The 26,484-nt window shown below is 39.6% G+C and overlaps 1 protein-coding gene across 1 annotated transcript; it reads right to left on the bottom strand.

Moving 5' to 3' along the window:
- skor2 (SKI family transcriptional corepressor 2) lies at positions 1–7,629 on the bottom strand. The gene is made up of 7 exons (XM_073478524.1): positions 5,647–7,629; positions 4,925–4,988; positions 4,167–4,244; positions 1,782–1,847; positions 1,561–1,659; positions 1,234–1,301; positions 1–57 (listed from the first exon to the last, which is right to left on the bottom strand). The coding sequence occupies exons 1-7, from the start codon at positions 7,627–7,629 to the stop codon at positions 1–3; spliced, it is 2,415 nt and encodes an 804-aa protein (XP_073334625.1).
- Between the last annotated feature and the right edge of the window lie 18,855 nt (positions 7,630–26,484).

The raw sequence follows: 26,484 nt of genomic DNA on the forward strand, positions 1-26,484 counted from the left end.
CTACTTGTTGAGATGGGAGCTGATCTTTTCTTTTCTGATGATGTTTGCGTAGGGAATCTGAAAGAAACATAAGTTTGATTCAAACATTAAATTAATCCTAAACACACAAAATTTTAACATAAGTATATACATACTTAAGTTGTTTTCTTCTTATATGCTACACTGATACGGCCTGGTAAGTGTTGATAATGAAATCATAATGAAATTGAAATGTGATAATCCTTGTAGTTGATCAAATGTCAAACTTTAACATATTAACATTATTTATTCTCAAATACTTGGCAAAAAGAAACGATAATAATAAGATTCCAATAAAGTTCTCCTTAAAAAAGGGAAATGAAAAAGTCATAAACGTACAAAGTTTAGGTGTGATGTTCAATCAAATTCCAAAACATGTTGCAGGGACATAAATCTAAAAATTTGTTGGAGTTCATTTGAATGTCTGTGTGAAATGAATGTGTCATTACTCTCAGACAGATCCATCTGCTGCTTCTAGACGCATTTGTCAATTTTGAACGATTTATGCGTGCACATGCACTTGAGCGTGCACGCACATGCTCGTAAATTAGCTCGAATGCCCGTTCAGTCGCCTGTCTCTGCGGTAACATGAATGCAGCATGCGCTTGCGTGTGTTTTGGTGGATGTGGTTTGCGACCATGTGCATGCGAGCGTGTACAGTTGTTGCTTGTGTCAGAAAGCAAAGACAAACACCGTCTGTCAGCATGTCTGCCAGCTGCTCGGGTGATTGATGTGGACGGAAACACTCAGACGACTGCAGAGGAACTGCTCACCCATGAAAGACAAACTAAACGATTGGCTCTGTCTTTTGATGGACAAATAAGCAACAGCAGAAGATTGAGTCCAATTGAATCCAATTGAGGGCTTTATTTATTCTTCATTTAATTTCTGTTTTAGTTTGAAGACATGGATGTCTACAGTCTACTGTAGTTGTAGGGATAATTGAGCTATTATAGTCACATTTCCTCATGTGATTTTGATTTCTTTCTTTTCTGTTCAAACTGTGTATCTATATTTTATTGAAAAGTGCTTCATAATTGGTCTTAATTATGTTCATTCTCAAAATCATTACCAAGACTGCTTCACAAAGCAAGCACTGAGGTTTTTTAAATTCATGTATCTATAAAAGGATGTTTTATTTGTCATTTAAAGGCATAGAAATTATATTTATTTTCCATCAGCATTCAGCACTGATTGTGTCATTAGTAGTCTTACCATCTGTAACTGTTGGACCATCTCTTCTCTGTAGGCGAGCTCTCGTTTCATCTGGTCTTGAAAATTGTCTGAAATTAGCACAAAAATCTATGATTAGTCTGAGCTGTATTATCATTTGAGTAACTGATTGAGCACAGTGATAAAAGACAGCTGATGGAGGATGAATGAGACTCATAAAAACAGGAGGAAGAGGTAGAAGAGGGAGACGGCTGAGGGAGACAGGTACAGAGGAGAGAACAGAAAATAACTTGAAAAAGACAGAGAAGGAGAAGTTGCCCTTCAGAGTGTGAAAAAGGAAAGCGAAGTGAGTGAAAAAAAATGACTTACGGAAGACAGGAAATGGTGAGGTGCCCTTCAGAGCATGGAACTCTTGCTCCAGTCTCCTCCTGAAGTCGATCTGCTCCAGGAGAACCTTCTGGAGCTCCTCTGCAAGAGAAGGAAGACAGATGCAAAAAGGATTGTTAGAAATAAATATACTGTAAAGATATCTTACTTTCGATGGTACAGGAGTGGGAATTGTGAGTGCGAATCAAATGAACAGTCTTTACCTTTCTCCATGTTCTCAACATCCTTCTTTAGCGGCACAGGAGAAGTAGCACCGTGGCTTTGATCACCTGACAACATAGAGAGATAGGCCACGTTTAGATAAAAACATTACAACATATCAGGCGCATGGAGTAATTGTTGTTACACTCTATTCTAACACTACATCAGACAGTGTACTTCATATGCAACGCATGATTTCTTATTAGTCTCATCCTCTCTCTCTCTAACAACCCTGCCAGTCTTCAGTGGAGCACTGTAATTCACTCTTTGGCCTCTAGATGTCAGAGTAAGTGTGTGGTAACACTTTGACGGCACTGTGGATGGAGACATTTACCCTCGCTCCCTGACATGTTCAGTCTTCTCTTGTCAGATAATATTGCTTCCTGGTAAGGAAACATAAGAAAGACACTTGTGTCCGGTAAATTAAAGTAAATTGAATCTGCAGCTCTTAACACTGAAGATTGGTGCTGAAAAGTATAAGTTTAAATGGCCGTTCCACCAATTTTCCTCAAAATGACAAGCTTCCAAGTTAAACAATTAAATTGCAATGTTATTTTTTTTACCATGATCAGTGTCTGCATGAGGATGGAAGAACTGTAAATTCATGGAAATCAGTGTTATCAAAGTTACGCATCATTTCTTGTGATGTTTGTCTGTGTACTTTTTAAATCAATTTTACTGTTGGAGACTCCTGGAATCTACCGTACTTGTTGCTTTAAAACTTCACCATCTTCCTCTTTTTAACAAACATCTTCATCACATGCTGTTTTCAAGTTTACCACCGTGAAAGTTTCTATATTGTTCTGTGTTCGTATGACTGTGTTGTGTGCGCTCACGTCTGAATTGTGACAATGAGGCATTGTGCGCCTTAAATGAAGCGATCCAGCAGACTCGATATGTATATTCTCCTCCAGTCATTTCACATCCCGGCTCCTTGAGCCTCCCTACGCTTCTCTCTCTCTCTCATTTAGAGCAGAGAGAGCTCTCCTCTCTTCTCTCCTCTCTCTCCTTTCCTCTCCTCTCTCTGTCTCATTTGACAAGCAAATTTGCAGACAGTGCCCGAGGATAACAACCTCGTTTGACAGTCAATTAACCGTGAATAGTCAAAGCCAAGGCGGTTTGCATTACATAAATGGAAAATTAGATTATTTTTTCTCCCTAGAAACAGAGGGAGAGTTTAAAGACAGTGGAGGGGGGGTGGTGGGACTCGGAGGAATCAGGCCTTCTAATCACGTAGAGCTTCCCACCGCCCAGGGAGACGTTTGGCAATCAGGGGAAAGGTGGTCTCATTTAATTTGTTTCGTGTAATTTTTTGAAATACATTATACATTATGCGCTGGGATCATTACGGTGTGTGTGTGTAGGGGTTGAGGGAGTGGGGGGGTAGATATAAATGTTGGCACAGATGTCATAAAGCACTTTTAATGTCTTCCTGACAGATATAAAAAGGCAATAAGCTGTGATCTTTTTCAAACGGGGAAGGGGTTTTTTGCGCTGAGGAAGGGAAAAAAAGGCAATTATGTCGTCGGCGATATGGGTCTAGGATGGAGATTGCTAGCGCGGCTGCTTATCTCTGAGCTGATGTTTTCTTGTTGAACTATAACGGCCCCCCTAAGAGTAACAGCCCTGGTGACAGTGCCGCTAAAGAGAGCAGCCGTGGCAGAGCGCCGGCAGAAGCAGCTTTCCACTGCTGTTCCATCTCTCCTTGTATTTATATGAATCCCTGAACTCACTGTCTGAGAGGAGGAGGAGATGGAGGTGGATAAAGCTGAAGCTGAAGAGTCTCATTTGTGTAATGAGAGGACATTGTAATTTATGTGTAAAGTTAAATTATTTTCCAAATGAAAGTCTTGTAATTGGCATTGTTTGTTTTATGTGCAGCCATTTCTACATGGTGTATTTTCATCCACACCGCGTGTGCTGAATTACAACAGACAACTCCAACTGTAGCTTATGAAGCCATTACATACTACAAATTTTATAAAATAATGTGTTATTTTTTTATCTGCCTCTCAATATTGACAATTCTTTTTAATGTCTGGCTGCAAATAAACTACATTGCTGCTCTGTATATTAGTTTTTAGAGATGCCGCTTACAGTCAAAAGCTGCCTTTGCAATAGTGTTTTCATTTTGTTTCCTGATCATGATTCAAGCTGATGTCTCATACAGACCTCAGATGTCCCCAGTAATGTGAGATTCAAATTACATTCCAGTAAAACCGAATGCAGAAATTAAATTAACCCTGCCATTCTAATAGTAAGACTTCTGGGAATATCTATTTAAAATTTGCCATTTTAAAATGTTGCTGTCTTATCTTCATCTATTAAGTTGTAGTTTGCCGTCTGCAGCTGCTCTACAATCACAAAACCATATCGAGTGTTTGTACCTGAGCTTTCCCTCCAGTAGTCGGGCGCTGAGGTCTCACTCTCCGGTACAAAGAAACTATTCTGCTCTTTGTTTTCATCTGAGAGAAAATGAGACAGAGAGGCAAGACAGGAAGAGAGTTTCAGTAAGGCCCATTGGTTGAGCTGGTTATCCGGACACATGGAGATAATTAAGTGTGCGCAGGGTGTGTGTCCTCTGTGCCTATGTGTCTGTTTGTGAGCGACACCGCCACAAAACACACACAAGACATTTTCTTCAGCGAAAGGGTCAGAGTGGGAGATGAGAGGAGCAAATGAAACGTCACAGGAATATGAGCCTCACAGGGACACGGCGACACTATAAAACCACTCACTCAGACACTAAATGAAACAAAGATGCTATAATACAACTGGCTTGGACGTCTGATGAAACAGATAGTGTGTAACAGTTTGCTGAAATAGCTCGTGTAATGCTATTTGATGAAAGCGTGTAAAAAATCTTTTTCAAACATTTGATGAGACTGAGACGTAGTAAAACGACTGCAGGTTGAAAGATGTAGGGTCAATCAACTGATGCAAACAGTAGAGCAAAAAGTAAAGTGATTTTTGTACATTATATATTAGAGAAAAAGAAACTGTATTTTGGTTTTGCAAATACTGAATAGTACATAATGTGTAAACTTTTAAGATAACAGTAATTAACAGTTTAGAATTTAGAATTTTGAAATTTGATTTTTTTTTTACCATTCTTAAAAGATAAAAAAATTAAGTCTGTGCTTACCAGAAATGCTGGAGTTGTCTTTGGTTGCGTACGCAGGTAGTCCTTCGTCTCTATTTTTGTGAACCTGGAAACAACATACGATCGGTTAGAATCTCTCGGCTGTAATGAATTGTATACAGTAGATAAATTAAACAGATTGGAACATAAAGTACGGGTCGCTTGATTTTGATTTTTTGATGTGATGTTTATTTTGTTATATCAACATGGTTTTCCGAATTTATTTCAAGCGCTATATTTTTTTAAATTAATGTTTTTCTTTTTAACCTTTCTTTGCGAAAAAAATGAGTTATTACTTATAATAGTAATAGTAACATTACTTTGCTATGACCTAATTTGTAGTATAAGGTAAAACCATTTTTCCCTTGAGATGTATTTCTAGTATGTTAATCTGTGGATGAGTTCACTTGTGCTGGTTTAAAAATGCTCCTCATAACTCTACCTCCCTCCTCCGTCTCCCTCTCGGAGGCCTGGTTAATGTGGGAGTCGACAGGTTAAAGATTAGAGTTGCCCTAACAGGCTGGGGTGACAGAGGGAGAACAAACACACCGCGGCCATTAAACAATCCACACCTGGGCCTATTAGGCGGGATCAGAGTGGGGTGACTGTTTCAATTTCTACAGGGAGAAACCAGCCTATCAATCTGCTTATGCAGATCACATCACTGCCCGACTGCAGCACCATTTAAATAATAATTAGCTAAAGTGGCCTGGGGGGATATTTACGTTTTTGTAAGCTGGGTCCTCTCGGTGAGGTGGGGTGGAGCTGGAGAGAGGCAGGCTGGCAGTAGGGGAGGCAGGCAGGCTGGGGGACTCCTGCTGGATGAGGTCCGAGGAGGAGGGAGGGGAGGTGCTGGGATACACCGCGCCACTCCCTCTCTCCTTCCCCCTCTCCTCTCCAGGATTGTCGCTCAGTGCAGAGAGGTACAGGTTGGTTTGAGTCTGTGACGGCCTGTTTGTAAAGTTCACCTCCTCCTCCTCGTCCTCCTGCTTCGACGACTCCACATCCACCTCCCCCTCCTCCTCACTCTCCACTCCCTCTACCTCTCCGTCGCCTCCACTTTCGCTTCCGTAACTGCAGCTGCTGCTGGGCGATAGCCGCTGGTGGCGGTCCGACCTGGCCACCACGACCCCAAAGTCCTCATCTATTGCCCCAGTGACTCCTCCACTGTTGCTGTGGAGCTTGGCGATGCTCTCAGCATCCTTGATCACAGGGCGGAAGGCCGAACCGTAGCTTGGCTTTCTGGTTTGGAGATTTGGGGTGTCCAGGAGTTTGAGCCAGCCTTCAGACGTCACAGGGCGAAGGTCAGGGGTTACTGTTGTGCACTCTGGGTCAAACAGCCCAGATCGAGGTGCGGTTGTTCCGTTGCCAGGGGCCATGGTTGTGCTGACACTGTTTCCATTGCCAGCTACAGCTCCGGGCTCGCTGGGGTCTGAGAGATCTAAAAAGGCCTGCCTGAGAGAGGGGTTGTCTGCCAAGGAGGAGAGAGCGCTGGGCTGAGGCTGGAGGTAGGTGGGGACAGGGATTCCTCCTGCTGCTCTTGGTGGCCAAAACATGCAGAAAGGAGGATAAAAAGTGTCTTTGCGCCCAGGCCACAAAAGACCCGACAACCCTGCTCCTTTCTGCGCACCTGAAACATCACTGTCGTCTTTTTTCTGCTGGCAGAGGCCGAATGCTGGGAATGGGTAAGGAGAGGGGAAAAGTGAAGTGGGAGGGAACTTCTGCAGCATGCCAAAGCCTTTGCTTGGCACAGGTATGACAGGGTAACTACGAGGTGTCTTACGGGGAGACAGGCTGCCTCCATCCAGATCATCCTCATCTTCATAGCGGGCTCTTTTCTGACCACCCAGGTCAGGTCCCATCATGTGAGGCACCACTGATCCTTGGAGAGTCTTCATAGAGCCCATGGAGGAACAGTGGGATGAAGAGGGCAGCGCTCTCTTCCGGCTGCCTCCATTGAACATAGCTTTGACGTCTTCCCACGCATAAACTAACTCATCAGCTGGGATTTTTTCGCTTAGTTTGAGGTGTCGTCGCCAGGAGTTGAAGTTGGCAGCGTCGGGCTGGGTGTACTTGGCGTCTGGCGTGCGATGGGAATGGAAAATGAACTTATTTGGGGAGAAGTACATGTTGCAGAAGGAGCACTTGATGCATTTGGCCCTGGAGCTGTTGTAGCGTGCTGGGATGAAGTTACCACGGCAACCCCAGGCGCACTCATGTGTCACATCGAAGGCAAAGTTGTCGGGGAGTTTGGGCGGTGCGTTCTCTCCCAGGAAGGACTTGCAGAGGCGCTCCGCTTCACGCTTGGTGATCATGCCACAGCGGCGTGAAGAGATGGGCATGGCACCGGCCCGCCGAAGAATCTCCAACTGAACCGGAGTGCACTGGACACACGTGATGCCCAACGCCACCCGACGATTATGAATTTCATTATAACTGTAGTTCTTGAGGAGTGTGTTGGAAATCTGTGCCAGGCAGAGTCTCTCATTGTGATCAATGACCAGCGACACAATGGGAACACCGTACAGGATGACCTGGCCGACCTGGTTGGGCTTGAGGGGTGAGGAGGACGGAGAGGGGGAGGATAGTGAAGAGGATGAGGAGTGGTGATGGGCAGGTCTAGGTGGAGTCAGGGGTTCCTGCTGATAGGGGCCTGATGAGCTCGTCATTATAATATCATTAGAGCTTGAAAGATGGGTCTTGTCCATAATGGAGGAAAAGTGTTTGTAGAAAGACCTGCATGAGAAGAAGGGAAGAGAAAAGGTCCATGTTTAATTTTTTAATCCTAAAAAAATACTTCTTGTTAAAGTTTATAAACTCTCTGTATTACACACAGTATAAAACAGTAATTAAGATTTATTATCTATCTAATTCATATTATATACACTGATCCTACCACATAGTGAGGCCGTGAATACTTTGATAATGTGCTGAAATTGTTTTTAAGAAAGGAAAAAAGGTAATATCTTAAACTACATGCATTTTTAATTAAATGTGTGATTTCCAATCTATAGACAAGCACCGAAATAAATTAAATAAACTTTATTTTTTAAATGTACTAAATTTGGATATACAACATCACTGTATAAAAAAAAGGACCCAAACATGCGATTGCTGTCATCTTAAGTACTCTCACAAAATTATTGAGGGCACAGGAGAAACAAACACTGAATTATCATTGATCTGTGTTACAAAGTGTTTGGTTGAAAGCAAAATCCAACACGTTATGTTTTTTTTATTGTTGCGCCTCTGAATTAAAAAAAGACAAAACATATTAAAACAGAAATTGTTTTATTTAGCCTATCTTTTTATTTATTTAATTATTTCCCCAAGATGACAGACATTGCAGCATTTTATAGCTCTTCATTTATAGCTCTAAAGTAATTAATGTTTTTGCCTTGGTTTGATTTCAACAGTAGTTGGCCAGTGAACAAACTATGAGAGAATAATAACACACTCTTAATAATTGTAATAATAATAAATAATTGCCAAACTTCATGAAAGTACAATTTCATCAAGAGTTTCCCCAAAACAAATGCAAACAAATTAATGTTTCAATCTTGTGTTTTGATGTAGTACAATTGTTATTAAGAAAACGTTGTAACCTAAAAAGTTCATTCCAAAGACAGACAGAAATGTGACATTTTTTGGCACCAATCAGACCACAATTTTATTTTATTATTAAGTCAAACTCCTTTTAGTGCCACTGTCTCGTCGAAATTATGTATTCTTCCATCTCTTTCCCCCCCGAATTTATTTACATATATTTTCTAAAGAATCATAATAAAACTGGCAGAAAATGAACTGTAAAATGAAAGTGTGCATCTGTAAATTTTCATGTGCTGGATGACAGCAAAATTAACACGCTATTACAAATTATGGCACTTTTTTTGCTTTATATCAAAAGTCTGCTTAGTAATTACATTATATTTCCTGAAACGGGCTTAAATATTTCATAAAGTTGACAATTTATATTTTAGAAATTTTACATCTCGTGTGTTATATGTTTTAAGAACAGAAAACATATAAACAACTTCCGAAAAAAGAGAAAACACTTTCAGGTTTTTTTTTCCACCAATGTCAGCAAATGTTTGTTTAACAAATAAATTCACACAAACATTCATGACCAATTATTTACACATTATATCAAGAAAACATTACTATAATAGCGCAATATAATATAGAATTACAATGTTTTAAACAGGCAGGTTTTGAATTAGAACAACTCATAACAGCGCAATATGAACTGATACGGTACGAGTTGTGTGGACCGAACAACAAAGTATGCACACTTCAACTCAAGAGTTCAGACACTGGCTTCATATTACACAATATATCGAAGTCATTTTGTAATTTCATTTGAACGTTTCGTTTCTAGCAAAGTAACAGTGTAGGCCATTTCAGTCAGGCATCATGTTAAACTTACATAGAACAATATTCGTTGACTAAACGGGAGAGTTTAAGCAAAAAAATTAAATAATAATAATAATAATAATAATAGCAATAATATTAATATAGCAATTCTAAATGAATGCAAAGGAATGTTAGTTATCCACACACATCTTCGCAAACGTTTTCTTCTTTGAATCATTTTGAAGCCTCGCTTCTGTTTCTGTCCCAGACAATTTGACCAACATTTTGACCAACATTTTAACCAACTTTACATCAGAAGTGGTCGAGCAGTCCTTACCTCCGACTCCGGAGAATAATCCCCAAACGGTCACAGCGTCAAAAAATAAAAAATAAATAAAAAATATCCCCGTCACGAGAGAAATCGATTTATCCTACAAAACTCTAAAAAACTCATTTTTAACACGTAAACTAACCGATTTCACGGAGTTATATCCGGGAAACACATGAACTGAGTATACCGGCTTTTGTCTCCGACTGTCGAGTGAGCAGCTCGTGAGATGTGAGTAAACTGCGCCGCTCGCGCCGGCTTTATTCGCTTTTCAGAGACGCCACGCGCCGTCCTAATCCCTCTCTCTCTCTCTCTCTCTCTCCCTCTCTCTCTCTTCCCCTCTCTCTCCCTCTCTCTCTCGACCACGCACCTGCCTTGCGTTTGATTGGCGTGTAGCGCGAGTTCAGCCCACCGTCCAGGACACACAGGCACGCACACCTTTCCACGCGCACACACACTTTATTCCTCCTTTCATTCACGCGCCGTGCTGCCCCGTCCGACTGAACCGCTAATATGACGTCCCTAGTCAAACTAACGGAACGGACGCACGAGCCCGGACGGTATCCTGCGCATGCACGGTGGCGCGCGGATGAAACGACTCGATGAAAGTCTCCGAGGGTGAAACTGAGCTGAACTTTAATGACAACACGGCAGAGCAAAGACGGAATTTTAAGATTAGCATCGTTTTTAGCTAGTTTTTAGTTTGCTTGCTACCTTAAGCGACAGCTCTACAACCAGAACTACAAGCTGTCACCGTCAGGGGAGGTCTGCTGGTGGACTGTATGTGTTTGATGGGTGTCTTAGATATTTAATATATATTTGGAATAAACAACCAAGGAGTGTGACTTTTGATACACAACTCCTGAGTTGCAAATTAATTCCCAACAATCTGATAAAAGCGAGGTTGGCAGCAGACAGCCATTGGAACCTGGCATCAGAAATGTGGCTTTTAAACACATGGAGAAAAAGCTTCAGCCTGACCACAGGGCCGAAGATAGAAAAAGTAAAGATTGAGACAGCAGACGGATGGGCACATCAGAATAATGTCTGACAGTACAGCATACTGTAGTCTGTATGTTGTAATTAGCGGTCAGAGGAGCTCCCAGCTAGTGCCAAATTCTGTACAAGGCAGTGGTGGCCCTCAAAAGTTGCAGCGTAAGATTATTTCATTGAACATAATCAGGGGGTCCAGCTCTGGACTCTCTCAGGGGGGCCCAGGAATTCCTAGCTACAGCCCTGCTCCAAGATCTTAAACCAGGCATCTTGCTCCTGCTGCTCAATTACTTCTTCCACTAAAAATATGCAGGCAAATTACAGATATGAAGGCACAGACCTAAATATGAAGTCTGTAACCCAGATATTAGCTGCCTCATAGTCATCAGCAAATGGCTGAAGGAGGCAAGGAAGGATCTCATTTGACTCTGCATGGGGATGCAGTGAAGTGGTGTCCCAAATACTGATTGTGCTTGTTAATTAAAAGAACTTAATGAAGTTGTTTTCAGGACAATCCTTCTGTGGCCTACTGTATGTTTCATGTCTGGGATGGAGAAAACAAAACCTTTACGCCAATGTGACGACAGTTTCACAGTGTAAATGCACACATGTCAAACAGAACACGTTTTTTTTAAGGGATCAACAGATCATTACTGAACTCTACATTCAGGAGGATTGTTGTTATAGAAAGGACCTTTGCTTGGTTAAACAGACCGCTTCTCTGAAGTATTCTTGGATGAAACATGAATGAATTTTTCTCCAAAAGAGCTGAGGTTAGAGTAACTTTGCAGGATGCACATTATTACTGCTGTTATTGAGGCATATAGGCCTGCATGCATTCAGATTAAATATTAAATAAATAATTACTATGGGGTCAAAACAAGTAGGGATGCAATAAAGCAGCTCTTAAGTTTATTCAGCCTCACATTCTTAACCCTGCACACTTTTTTGAGTAATTTGGCAAGTCTTAAAAGAGAAGATATTTGTATCCTGATATCTGTTAGAGCGAGTTATAACTCGATGTAGCCATTTCTTTTCTAGATGTTGTAGATTCTCAAACAGAAAAGTCACCTTCGCCAGATTATCCATAAAATCTCTGAAACTCACAAAAACAGTTAAAGTTAAAAAAGAAAAAAAAAATAGTATTTAATCCAGCTAAATTCTTTTTTTTTTTTTCTGTCTAAGCAATTCTCTCAATCTGGTTAAAAAGGCTGTAATTTATTCTCGCCCAATCTTTTCTCAATAGCATCTTGATAAACATGACAGGGTCACTTTTACCCTCACTCAAATCTGTGTTTGTGAGTGTCTGTGTGTGTGTGTGTGTGTGTTTGTGCGTAAGCGACACAGCAGAGAGCACGAGCCCCATCTGCTCCTTTTCAAACCAATTTAGGCTGTCACCGCGCGTGCTTTTGTCTCGCGGACGGACGCCACGGGAACACAGGCTGCGATGGGACGAGGGGGGGCTGACGGGCGCGAGCTACGCGCGGGCCGCAGCTATTGAGACGGCTGACGTCACAATAGAGAGATGAGAGGAAATGATAATAGGATACAAAAACACAGGTAGAGTCGCTTTGAGAGCTAATAAACAATCATTTTGAGAACGAAAAAAAAAATCATGAAATATTTCTAGAATTACAAAGAGCTCAGTGGTGAGTTCACAGCCTCGTAACTTTTATGGGATTTTTTCACATCCAATATTATTAGCGTAACTTCAACCTTTACCCGCAGTTTTTTTTTTAGTCCACGTTTGTGAATTTGCTCCAGTTAAAGCCTATGCATATATATTTTATGTTATTTATTTATTTATTTATTTGTTGGAAGCTTTAATACTCTCCCGCCAAGAAATGTAGCCATAATTTTCTATTATAACAACAAAAAGCCAATGAACTAAGTATATAGCTGCACTGATATCACTAATGAATCAATTGCCGACAAATACCCTGTTTTTAAAGGACAATAATTCAACCGTTTTTTAGTGAGAGCTGAGATGATGCACAACTTGCTCTCTCCCTGAGACAGATGTCACTGACATGTTATCAAAAGCGGAGCATGTCTAAACCATGTGAAGCAGGAAAAGGCTTATTGGAATACAATAGCGCTATTAGCCCCTTTGGAATACATTTCACTTTTTTTCATAATGCATTAGCCGGTCGCCCTACTGAGAAATTAATCATGCGTTTAAAAAAAGAATTGCTTGTGTGACCTCGAAGGGTCAAAGCAGGGAGGAAGAGGGAGAGAGAGAGAGAGAGAGAGAGCTCCAAACGTAATAAATGAAGAGCTACAACACTAAGTGAGCTCGAGACATTTAACATCAAATCTGTCAATAAATGAAACATGCCCCGGGTGAGCGATTACCATATTGAAATGCATCACCTCCTTTTCTCAAAAAGCACTGGAGCAAACATGACTCACAACACAGCCTAGATTTTATATTTATATCAATGAATCATTTCCCCCGCCCCCAAAAAGTGAATTTTGTCACAAGAATTTAATCTGGTTGGTTTAATAAAACAAAAAGTATTCCCGGCCTCAGTCCAAATTGTTTCAGATTATTTCTTCATCAAAATATAACCAGTGTTTAACCATGTGCCAAACGACACATCCCAGTCCTCACTGTAACAACCCGCCAGTGCTTTTATTAATTTATTGTGGATTTAAAGGCAGATGTAGGCTACAATATGGTGCACAGTCGCCCTGCATGCCCCAGTTTTAATCCTTAGTTAATGCCGCACGTCTTTTACTGAATGGGACTCTTCTGTTGATCTGAAGCCAAGATTTAACTGTGCATTACAATTAACACACATCTTACATAAATTGGGGAAAATCATAATGACGAGTGCTGACGTTGTTTTTTAAGTCCGCCCATTCAACTTGATGAGGAAAAAAACGTTATTTGTGGATTTGGAGAGGGGAGTGGGTTGTGCGCGCGTGCGTTGCGTGCGCGCGTCCCGCTGTGGCACCATGCGTGCGGGTCATGACTCTCTTTTTACATCTGTTTTATTACAATATTAATAAAGTACGTAGGCTAAAATAAATGGCTGCGAAAACAATTTTGAACTATATTCACAGTTTTAGTTAAATTGACACATCTGGGCGTACAGCAGCACGTGGTTAGGCTACACTGACATTCACTGCATCCTAAAGCTTCTTTTTATTGTTCCTATTTTAATGCCTTTTAACATTTTGGTCATTTTTCGTTTTATTTACATCATTATTTGAAATGTTCCCAGTAGAAGCAGCACGTGTGTAATATTCATATAGAGCCATCTGTTCTGATTTCGCTTTTATTTGTCATGTTTCTATCTTTACATGGTCTCGCTGTCCTCAGTTTGTTAGATGTGAGCTCGCCTGAGGCGGTTGTACCAATTAGCACGGCAGACCAACCACTAAAGATTCCCGTATTTCATCGAAGATCTGCAACATTAGCCAGAGTGAATGATTGAAAAATTATTCGAAAAAAAAAAACAACAAAAAAACACACACATGATGCAATGTTCAGAGAGGCTGAGTGTTTTTATCAACCATAACTGCACCAAAGGCCTTAAATCGTTTATAATTGAATGCTTAGGCCCCAGAGGATTTTAGTCATTCATTTATTTATTTTTTGTTTGTTTTATTGTTTATCATTCAACATAGAGTAATGAGTTTTTTTTCTCACATTTGTGCATAATAATTAATTTGACCATAATGTAATGGAGGCAAGATATACATGAAAGGGGGGTCAAAGATTAAAGAGCATTTGTTTCTTAATCCCTCAAATTACTTGTGCAGTGGTGAGTGCTTGTGTGTATTTCACACGTTTCCTCTCAACTATAAAAAATGGAAGGTGGTGTATAATAACACAAGATCAAGTAAATAAATAAATAAATAAGTAAAAACCTGTTGTGACAACCACTGAAGATTAAAAACAGTAAACAAAAAATAATAAAACTAGAGCCATTTAGACAGACAATTAATCACAACATAAATATAAAAACATACAACACAACAAGATATGTGTTTGTAGCAGGTTATAAAAAACATTTAGTTTGCATTACATTGTAGAGGCACTTGAAGTAAGTCCATATAGAAATTATGATACTGTGTCAGAAAAGACACAGACTGATTGCAGGTTCATGTGAGAGTAGGTTAACAACACAGTAGGTCTTATCTGCTCCAGATCTGTAACTCACCTGCTCCAAATCTGTAACTCCAGAGACATTTTGGGTATCTATCACAAAATACCCCTGCAGAGTTTTGAAAAAAAAAGAAAAAAAAAAGAAAAAAAAAAAACACATCTAACTTAATTTAATTAAATTGACTCCACTTCCGTACAGACAAATCTTCCTCTGAGACGGAATCAGGTGATCTAGTCTGTCTCTGAACACACAGAAAACCATTAAAATACAGTGTTGAAACAAACTTTAAAATTGACATATATATATATATATATATATATATATATATATATATATATATATATATATATATATATATATATATATATATATATATGTAATTTATTTTTTCATATTGTGGAATTATTTAGCATTTCACACTGAGACACCGATGCAGGGGTGAGTAGCCACTAGCCACTCACTAGCCACCCTAGCCACTAGGTCACTTGTGCAATCTAACGTGACCCAATACAAAAGCTCTGTCACAAATTCTGCCTTTACAGAGATCATAATGTTCAGCTTTGATTGACAGAGAGGTATTTATTTAACTACATGTTTATTATTGAGGTTGTAGTTTGCAGCGGTGTTGAACTGGACTACATTATACTGAGAGATGTTTCTAATAATCTAGCCACCACATTTACATGCATGAGGAGCCAAATATTAGAAAGACCTTTCAGTATAATGCACTCCAGCACAACACAAGCACCAAAAATGATCTCAATAATAAACATTACAAGTGAAATCATTACATTTCTGACAATGTCAATAAAAACGCTTTAATGGTAGAGCTGTGTACTGGATTGCATTACACTGTACAGGTGTACCTAATGGAGCAGACCATTATGTATTATGGTGAATGTATATATCTTTATTGTTTCCCATGATTACTTTGATTTTGCCATGACATGTGGAGCTTTTGACTGCTCGCCATGTGATGACTGCAGTTGTGTTTCATGAGTGATTTTGAACAGGACTGATATTGTACATTCAGAGCTGCTGGGAGAAGCAACTTTACTTACTGAACGATCTGGCTTAGTAATTAAAGGCTTGCTTGACTTTTAATGACCCCTGAACACAAGCAAACTTGTGCAAGTTATTCTAAGTGGAATGAGTAATGAGACGTTAACATTGAACACTGAGCTGAAGCCAATTAGCTCCAGTGCAGGCAGACTGCTGGGCGCTACAGTGCGCTTTAAAGGCGAGCAGAGAGCCTACAAGGTCAGAGGGGGTGAGGCACGGTGTGTGTGTGTGTGTGTGTGTGTGTGTGTGTGTGTGTGTGTGTGTGTGTGTGTGTGTGTGTTTGTTTGTTTGTTTGTTTGTTTGAGGGACGAGCAAGCAAAATGCCTGAAATTGTTTGGACTATGCAAACATTCAACATAATAAAGACTTTGGTAGATTTGTTAAACTCCATTCATCTGTGGCATTAAAGGGACAGTTCAGCCCCAAAATCAAAAATACATATTTTTCTTACCTGTAGTGCTGTTTATCCAATCTCGATAATTTTGATGAGAGTTGCAGACTTCTGGAGATATCAGCCGTAGGGATGTCAGCTTTCTCTAGAATATAATGGAACTAGAAGGTACTCGGCTTGTGGTACTCAAGAAGCTGGAAAAATACACTCGAAAAACTCAACAGCAATGTCTCTTAGCAGAAATCATGACCCAGTTACTCAAGATAATCCACAGACTTTGTTGTGAGCAGTTTCATGACGGAACTATTTTCTTTCTACCAAACTACACCCACCAATTGTAATATGTGATAATGTTGATTTGTTTATTTCAATTTGCTGAATGTGGACAGGTGATCCACATTTCTCAGTAGCAGAGTGGTACATGAGCAAGTGTCCCAATTTCCACCACAGAGATGGACAACGTAACTACAAAAACATTACTACTATTGGCCTTAAAATCCATCCAATGAGTATTTAGTTGGCTTTATTTTGTGGTGAAAGTTTTATTAGCATCTTCTCATAATGGACTTGAAATGTTTTGTTTTCATGTTCATGTGCTTGTGGGAAAGCTCTGATATCAATCTAAGCCGGGAAATCTATTAAAAACCTTGTGGTATGCTATAGAAAACTGGTGGCAGTAATGTAACATACCATACAATTTGAGGTTAATGGGCTAAAACACGTTAAACCACTGGTCTGGTTCTCTAAACGTCTTATCATCTGATATATCTGAATCATCTTTCTCAAGAAAGAGAGTACAAGAAAGTGAAGCAGTAACATGTCAGTAGAACTAATGGTACATTCATATTGTTTGTGCGTGTTATATTGTTTACAAACATAATTTCTTATCAAATTAGGTTAGGATTCAGCAGTGCGATACCTGAGTTGATAATTGTCACATTTTTGGGATTCATCTTCAAGCAACTTTAAACTAGAATGTAAATAAAGAGACAACTGGGAAGAACGCTTCCTCCAGCCTCTGTCCTGTCATCTTAATGTAACAGTACTGATACATACGCCATTTTTTCATTTCTGTCAACCCTTGTAAGTCTAATTATGGTTAACAGCATTATACAACACCAAACATACAGCATATTTTCTGGATCAGGTTTGCAAAGGGAGGCAAGGAGACACAGAAAAGAGAGATCAGAGGCAAGCGACACTCTGTATAAGACTATTATCTCTCGTCCAAGAGAATCATTCAGCTCTCCACGGGGTGTCAAAGCGACACATCTCGGCGGGGAGAAGATAACTAACCGAGATGATCTCACAGTATCACGGCTTAATTTTCTTTACTGGGGAATATTCGCCGGTAATGTAACTTAAATAGGCCATTGTGAAGGAAACTGCGTCGTTTTATATGGGACATAAAATCATGGAAACTCACCAAAAAGGAAGATTGGCACTTAGGCCTGCACAATGCGTTAAAATGGATTCTGAATGAATTACCACAAATGTCGTCCCATAAGGCCTGTACTCAGTATTGTCTCGATCTGTGTGTGCGTGTGTGTGTGTGAAAGCTTATTTTTCAACAAAACCTTCAGCTCTTCATTGTTATTAACCTAGTACTCATATGTGAAGTGCTTAACTCCTAAACGATATGAGCACATTTGAAAAGAAAAGGCATGATTAATGGAATTGAAAGTATTTTGTCTCTTTCCTGTGTTTGTACTATTACATTTTATTGGAGCTCATACAGCAACTGACAGTAGGTGAGGTGAGGGCTGCATGTGTTACTCATGGGCACGTCAGAGCGCACACTACTGCTGGGATCGAACTCGCAACCTGTTGGGTCACAGGATGGCCGAAGTTTGAGCCTCAGTAAATCAAGGAACAAGAGCAGCAGCTTGAATCTGATCAATAGGTAGACACCCCTGTTCATCCCTAAACATTTTTTACTGCTTCAGCATTTTCTGTTATTTTCTGCCTGTTCTCAATCCCAACATGTCAAATACAGCAGCCTGGTCAGTGGCTGTAGCAGTTTTTCTTGAAGCGCTCCTCTAGTGCAGTAGTGTAAAGAGCAAGGAAAGTCCAATCACAGGGTGGTTGGGTGGGTCAGTCATTGGACATTCCCTCTGGTGACCAGGGTTCACATCCTGTTTGTGACCAAGAATCAAGAATGATTTGTTTTTATTTACGTAACGTAAGGAAGTTAACTTATGTACATTACATGACTGAATGTGGGTATTTTAATCCAAAGTATGATCTTTTCCAATTCCTAACTAATAGTTTTTGTGCCTAAACCTAACCAAACTGTGACCATTTCACAACATTAATAACGTTACAAAAGTCATAATGTCTTACTAGAGGGGTAGGTTGAGGTTTATAGTTTGACCAAGCTGCCAAATATGAAAAATTGAGAGGGAGAATGTGTTGGTTGTTTTAGTGTGCTCCCGGTTCCCCATATGCAAAGCACGGTCAATAAAGCAAGCGATTTTTGAATTTTATGTAGAGGAATTTGATTTGCGTGCACAGAGCCATGACTCCAACCCCACTGAAGTGCAATAGGATAAAGTCAAATGTTGCGATCTTATCGTCCACCATCACTCTTGTGGCTGAATGGGAGCAAGTCCCTGCAACCAGGTGCCAAAATCTTGTGAAAAAACTTCACGGAAGATTGCAAATTGCACTACTGCTACATATCCAATAGTCATATACAGGTGTAATGTTCACCTGTCCACATACTTTTGGCCATGTCATTTAAATGCATTTCACCACATGTGATGCATCTATTAGCCTCGCCTTTCCACTTTTCCATGTTTCTGCCTCGTCTGTCCATCTGCCAGAGTAAACAAGAGCTGCGTTAATGTGGACGTTAAGGGCTCTATTAGTGCTGCAGACAGGAAGCGGAACAACCAGGGCTTTTTCTATTCCTCTATTATTAATGAGGACTGGAGGTTAATCTACCGCTTAATCACCAGGCTACATAGAGAGTGATGCGGAGATACGAGGATGGAGGGGATGAATAAAAAGGAGAGAGTGGAAAGAGTTTGGTTTCCCACAGACATCAAACAGATGGAAGAAAGACAGCCATGACCTCATCAGCTATATCAATCAGCAGTTGTTTCACTATAAATGTGGGTGTGTAAACACCTCTGTTATTGTCCCTCTGACAATTGGTTAAAACATGAGATCATCCCATTAGAACACTGTTGTTAGTTAAAATGGTCTGGGATCATACAGCAATTCTCATGTTAGAAAATGAAACCAGGATAACTCTTCTCTGAAAATATTCTTTCCTATCTGTGTGTCTTTTTTCAGCTGTCTTGCCCCAAGGAAAACTTATTCAGCCTACAAAAACTCAACACACGTTCAAAATAGCTTTTGGTAATGCGCCAGGAATTTTCATTATGGAGTGGAAAGAAAATATTTCCCTTCCCATAGAAAAGGGGGAAGATGTGCCAAGATTTTAGAAGTTGTGACTTGAGGCCTGTGCATACCGTGGCCATTGAAGTCCAATGTGGGGTTCCTCTTTGGTTGCAAATCCACTATATTGCGTGTGAGTTGAGCCTTTGGAGATGTAAACATTCATCATTCTGATAAGTGAACTTGAACGATGATTGTCCATCTCAAATAAAAAAACAACATAATACAGTATTGTATTCCTTCATCAGCATGTATTTTTCACTGTCAGGGAATACATGCTTAAATCCCAGCATGTGTTTCTGTGTGTGTGTGCGTGTGCATACCTGGTGTTTGTGTCATCACTTGTCAGAATGCCCCCCCGCACCCCAGACAAGCTTTAATTGTGTAATCCTGCGATCCGGCTTGTAATCCCCTCAAACATACAGTACAATATCAGAGATCTCTGCCAGATTATACAGTGTAGAGTTGATCTCTGTTTATCGTTTATATGATGTAAAAAGAATAGACAGAGAAAATCAAACAACACGATCAACAACATTTCACTGATACTAAAACAATGGCAAAATAAAGGAAATAAAGCAAATCACAAAATGCATGCAAAAAGCTTCCCACGCTCTCCTTTTTGACAAATGGCCAAATAATCGTCTATGTTAATATGAAGGAAAAAGAAAAATGCTTCCGTTTAGATAAAATAACTCCAAGCGATCACTTCATGTCATTGTAAAACATGAAATTAAAAAATGAATATGGAAAAATATGAAATCTGACACCAAACTTTACCAAGAATGGTCTACTGGGAAGAACTAGCTCACACATTTCACTGGCAATTAATGTTCAAACACAAAAAAAGCAGCACTTTTATTTTTCAATTATTTGATTTTTAATTATTTGATATTTGTCTTAAATGCAGTTCTGCTCAAGGGCTCGCCATTATAGATAGAGGCTGGCTTTTAAAGAGGGGCCACCGGGCAAAATGGTAAACAACAGAATTAAATGGTAATAATTATTGTTCCAGAAAATAATTATTGTTCAGCCGCCTATCTGCTCTGGTGTTTAAATAACAAGTATTACCTCTCTTTTTTTTCTTCTTTGTGTGTGTGTGTGTGTGTGTGTGTGTGTGTGTGTGTGTGTGTGAGTGTGTGTGAGTGTGTGTGAGTGAGAGGATGATGTGGCTTAAGTTGAAACACATATGCAGGACACAGATAGGCGCACACAAGAGGCAAGCACAGTGACACACAGACACATGCAGCTGGAGATTAAAACACACACAGCAGGTTTTGCAGATAACAAATAACATATACAGTGTGTTATTTTGTCAAATATGTTATATTTTTTATGAGCAAAAGAATTATTCAAACTCCATAATGAAGTTTTTGGATTATTTTTAGTTATTCCTGATTAGTTTTCCAGTGAAAAGTTGTCTATAGTTACAATTTTTCAGACACGTTTATGGTATAAAATTACTAAAGGGACACTGCTTCAGTGTCCCTTTACATTCTTCACTTTATTTTTTTTAATTCTGCAAATGTATCTGGACTGACTTTCCACAAAAAAACATCCCTTGTTTCTTGACACAACAACTTCCAAACAGGATCATCCACAGCACATATGTGTGGATTTTACATCTGTATTGTTTTTGATGTGCTAATCCCCCACATTAAAACTCAGCATCAAAACATCTCTTATCATCATTATTATTATTGTTCTGCTTGATCTCTCACTGAATTACTGCTGATCCACTGATGCGTAAATACCCTTCTACAACAGTGTGTGAACTGAAGGATTAACAACAGGGCTGAAAGAGACACGCGGGATATGTGACACTGATCTGACAGCACTAATGATGACAGAAATTTGAGTCTTTACTGTTTGCGATGGTGATAACACAACAAGCCTGAGTGACGTGCAAACTGACAAACACATACAACGCATGCTCGCTGGCATAAGTACATACACAAACATGAGACCCGGCAAGATGTTTTTCATGATATTTTTGGTGGATTAACATTCCCCTCGACATTAATATAATCTATTTTTCACAACCTAACATTCCCCTCGACATTAATATAATCTATTTTTCACAACCTAATGACAGATGTTATGAATAAGAGAAGAAAAACATTTTTAATGCCAACATTGGACACCAACTGAGGTTCACTCATGCAGTACATTATCCTTACATAATTACAAGACTTATTTTTGAGTTTGATTACATTTTAGTGTGATAATCAGGGCAGTTAAATATCTTTTGTACAGTAATTGTGACCAGAATGGATTTTCTGTAAACCTACTGTTTCACATTGCTGTTACATTTAAAGTTTGAGTTTGATTAACTTAAGTCTGCTTATAAATGCCTGAACATACAGTAAAACGTCTTGCTTGTCAACTTGTTTGCCACTCTAAAGTCGACTGCAACATCTTGTGGCGTGGCCCTAAGGATCACAATATTGGACCGTGAGTCTTTTGGCCGGATTGTCCACTACTTCCAGACTGAAATATCTCACTAACTGTTGGATGTACTGTTATGAAATATTGTACACACATTCATGGTCCCCAGAAGATCAATCTTGATGACTTTGGCGATCCTCTGACTTTTCCCCAGGTGCCATTAGCAGGTCAAAATGTCACTTTTCACTAATTCATGAAATAGCTCAACATCTACTATATCACAGTACCTGCTAAACTGATGATGTTCCCATCAGCCTCAGCTGTACTTTGTGTCGCGAATGGGCCTCACTTAGATGGGGAAATTGGTAATTTAATCTGCTAATCATGTTAGCATTGTCAATGGGTGCATGTTAGCATCCTGATTTTGGCATGAAGTCAAACTAAAATAAAATGACTAAGGCACTGTTGATGCTTGTTTTCTATTAACATGACATTTAACAAAAAAGGATAGACTGAAACAGCAACTCTCTATAAACTGTAACCAGAGGTCAATCCCAATTGGCTCGAAAATACCGAATCTCTCTGTTTTGAAGTCAGAGTTCAGTAAGACTGAACTTTCGTGGTGAATGTAACTGGAATTAAACATATCCTATCCTTCTCTTCTCTTTTAGTTAAAAAATCCTATCCTGGGAAATTAGGTTTGTTTGTACAGAAGATTTCAAACACAACACTGAGAGAAAAACTGAAATATTTTTATTTTAGTTCCAGTTGTCCTGAACTGGCCTGCTGCCCTGCCTTTGACTCTTGAAATACTCCTCTAAAACGTGGATTAAAAATCATAGCTGAGAGCATAAATATGTTTGTGTCTTTGGCGTGTGTGTTTGGTTTTTATCAAATCCCCACAGCATATTACACTTACAGGGGCTCTGTGCGCTAAGTAAGAATCACACAGTGTAAAATTGACAGATGGGGCTATTTGGGCTTCCTTAAGTGCTCAGGGACACTCACACACTTTGGGTGGGTCTCTTGTCATCAGTCGTGATTTACTTATTTTAAGAGTAAATCCCCCCCATGCCATCCTCACTCACCCTCTCTTCCTCTCCTAGATGAAATTAAGAGCAACATGTTGATGTCTAAATCTAAACATTAAAAACATATGCGGTCCATTAGCATAGTCCCCAGATGTTGCAGTGGTAATCCCGGGCCTTCTGCTATTCTGATTGGCCCAGAAGTTTAATCATGAGAACGTTAATGCAGAGCATTACAGACAAAGAAAGTGCTCTGTGTGCAGGGAACAGGAAGTGACACGCAAATACAGATGTTTAAAAACAGGTTGACATACAAAGTGGTACAGGTCATTACAGGATACGGACAAGATGGCTAAAACTATGTGGACAGAGGTAAACTTCTGGGGCTGTTTTTCATGGTTAAGGCTAGACCCTTAAGTGCCAGTTAAGTTTAAAAGTTTCATTGTCTGTACTGACAGACAACCTGATCATGGCCCTATCTATTTCAAACAAGATATTGCTCAACCACTGAACTCTACAAAGACATCTTAATGCATGATGATGCAGGACATATCTCTGGAGAGGTTCTCCTTTCTGATAGTGTTTAAATTACTGTTTATAACTATGCCTCCTCATTGTTACTCTGTTTTGATGTTCCCCAAAGTTCTGTCCTGGGTCCTATTTGGTTTGCCTTGTACATGCTTCCTCTTGGGTGTAGTAAGTCATTTTAAAAATACCTCTATCCCTGTTATGCAGAAAATGTTTAATTACACAGCCTTTTAAGCCTAAAAATGTTGCACAATTGTCCATCATAAATCCCTGCATAATCTCTATTTAAAAAAACAAACACAAAAAACTTGATGGTAGATAAATCCTTTCACTTCAGAGTTGACAAAGCAGAAGTTCTGCTGGGCTGGGGCAATCTCCTTCAGAACTATAGTTTGTAAGACATGATGTCTGACCAGGTTGAAAGTCAAATGTGTATATATATGTTCCAAACACCCACATCCATGACTGTGTGTGTGTGACATCGGTGTGAATGTTAGGTTGTGAGTTTTGAAAAATTACCGAAAAGTTCGGATACAGCACCTGCTAATCTGATGTTCGAAATGTGTCTTTATGTTGGGGAAGTTCTGACCCCTTAAGCCACCTTATCCCTAAGGCTCGGAAAAAAATCTTGGTTTTCTTTCCTCTTTTGTTAAATCACCTCTTTGGAAAATCTTGGAGTCAGTGGACCAGGCACTGATTATTGATGTAAAGTGCTTGGTTCATTCCTGTTTCTTCTGGATGAGGAACACTGCAAAATTCAGGCCCCTATTATTACCCCAACTCAACTAAACTTCCTTTACAGTGCACCTTACTAATGCACTTGGGGCTGAACGGGAGCAGTCAATGAGATGTTCATCAATCACATATGGGTTTAATGTTTTAATGTTTTACCCATGCAGTATTTGTTTGTGTGTGCACTTTAGATGTTTGCTTCAACGTAAGTGCATGTACATGTCACACACTCAGGCATGAGTACAGGAGAGAAATGCAGGGTCATGTGGTGCAAAAAATCAAAGGCGATTTAAAATGGTTATTTTTCAGACACAGTTTTAAGATGATCCTCTGAGTGTCTGATCTCTAAATGAACACTAACGTTCAAATCCCTCTCCATGTTTCCCTCTCTAACTCTCTCCTCTTGCCTCACTCTCTCTCTCTGATCCCAACCTAAACCGCTGAGATGTATTTGAAAGCCAGAGGTCATAAACAAGATATTTAAGAGAAAGTAGATCTTTAAATGTGCTGTCCGCGAGCCTTCGTAGCCATTTGATTGATGCATGCTAACAGATTTGCATTTGCAAAGGGAAGCAGCAGACAGTAAAAGAGCATTTTAATACCTGTCATTATCTTCTGATCTAATGTTTATGTTCTTATGCAAGACAATTTTCTGTGTAAACACTCCAGTAACTCCACAGAAAGGCAGATTGTTTCAACAAATATTGTCCATTGATAAAAGGCTGAAAATGTTGCACCTGAAAATATTTCTTATTATATCAATATCATTTTGATCTGACATTTCCAATGAGTATTTCATTGCTGTGATGTTCAGAGTAAGGAATTGTGAATTATGTGGTCCGGTCAAGCAGACATTAAAAGATCAAATAACAGCCTACAGAAAATGGAATCCAACATATACACATAACAGACAGGCAGACAGTGCTGCTGGTGTGTTATTGGCCTTCCCACTGTGATCTAAATTACAGCTGGTCATGGCTGAAAAGCCAAAGAAGTCATCATATCATGAAGCATAGCTAGTGGACACAAACTTTTAGGTGTGCTGTCAGAGGCTGTGATTCCTACATACCAGGGATGTGGGATTAGTACATATGGCTGTCATCTCTCCGGCTGATGCAGCTCACAATTTTATAAGCCTCTGAGATGTATTTGAAACATAAAGTTCATCCTCAGCCAAAGGCCAGACACATTCCGGAGATAGCTTTTAACATTTGCACACATGTTTGGGTGTACATACTGTACATCATGTACAGTTCTGTATGTGTGAAATGGAAATATAGACTGACATTTAAGATTATTGCACAATGTCTTTTGAAATCTTTAATCTCAATGTGTTTTTCGCTGCATTAATAAAACATCTCTAAATAAATGACAGAGATTTAAATCCTGATTATTTCTTAGTTGATTAATATATCTAAGAGTGAAATATTGTCTCAATAATAGATATTTGTGCGTTTCCCTCAATGCTTTTACCGCAGTTTATAAACACCCACAAACATGCTTGTCTTTGTACATGCACACTGAACCGCTAACGTCTACCAAAAGAGGTAATTCTGGGGAATTCCAAGGTTTTCTTATTCACATGTTGTATCTTATCCACAGGTACGCCTACATTCAGGGGCCATCTTTATTTACAGTTGGAAGGTGAGTGAACAAGAAGTCAAGACTTTTGGAGAGTTGTGTATCACAGTAATATGTACTTAGTAACTGATGACAGATTGCCCACCACTTTTTATATATAGCCAACCAATACACACACACACACACACACACACACACACACACACACACACACGCACACACACGCACACACACGCACACACACACACACACACACACACACACACACACACACACACACACACAGACAAGTAAACAGATGCACACACAGAAATACAGTTGGATGACATATGGCTATGGACATATGGATGCTGTCATCATTAAATCCCATAGATGCCTAAAGAAAGCTTATTAGTGGCTACTGAAGTAAAGAAAAATGCGCTGCTTGGACTCTAAATTTTTGAGAACTGCTGAAACTTGTCTGGGCATGTGTAATTTAAATCTATATTTTATTATTTATTTATGGAAAATGCCAAGTTTTAAGTTATGGGGTTTTCAACAACAGTGAAGGGGTAGGTAGAGACACATGGCGTTTTACAGTAATACTGCGCATATAGGTCAAATAGGCATCAAGTCACTTAGCTGCCGTACTGGGTGATCTGTGATCGCTGCATATT

The sequence above is a fragment of the Pagrus major genome, chromosome 12, assembly GCF_040436345.1.
Source record: "Pagrus major chromosome 12, Pma_NU_1.0".
NCBI lineage: Eukaryota > Metazoa > Chordata > Actinopteri > Spariformes > Sparidae > Pagrus > Pagrus major.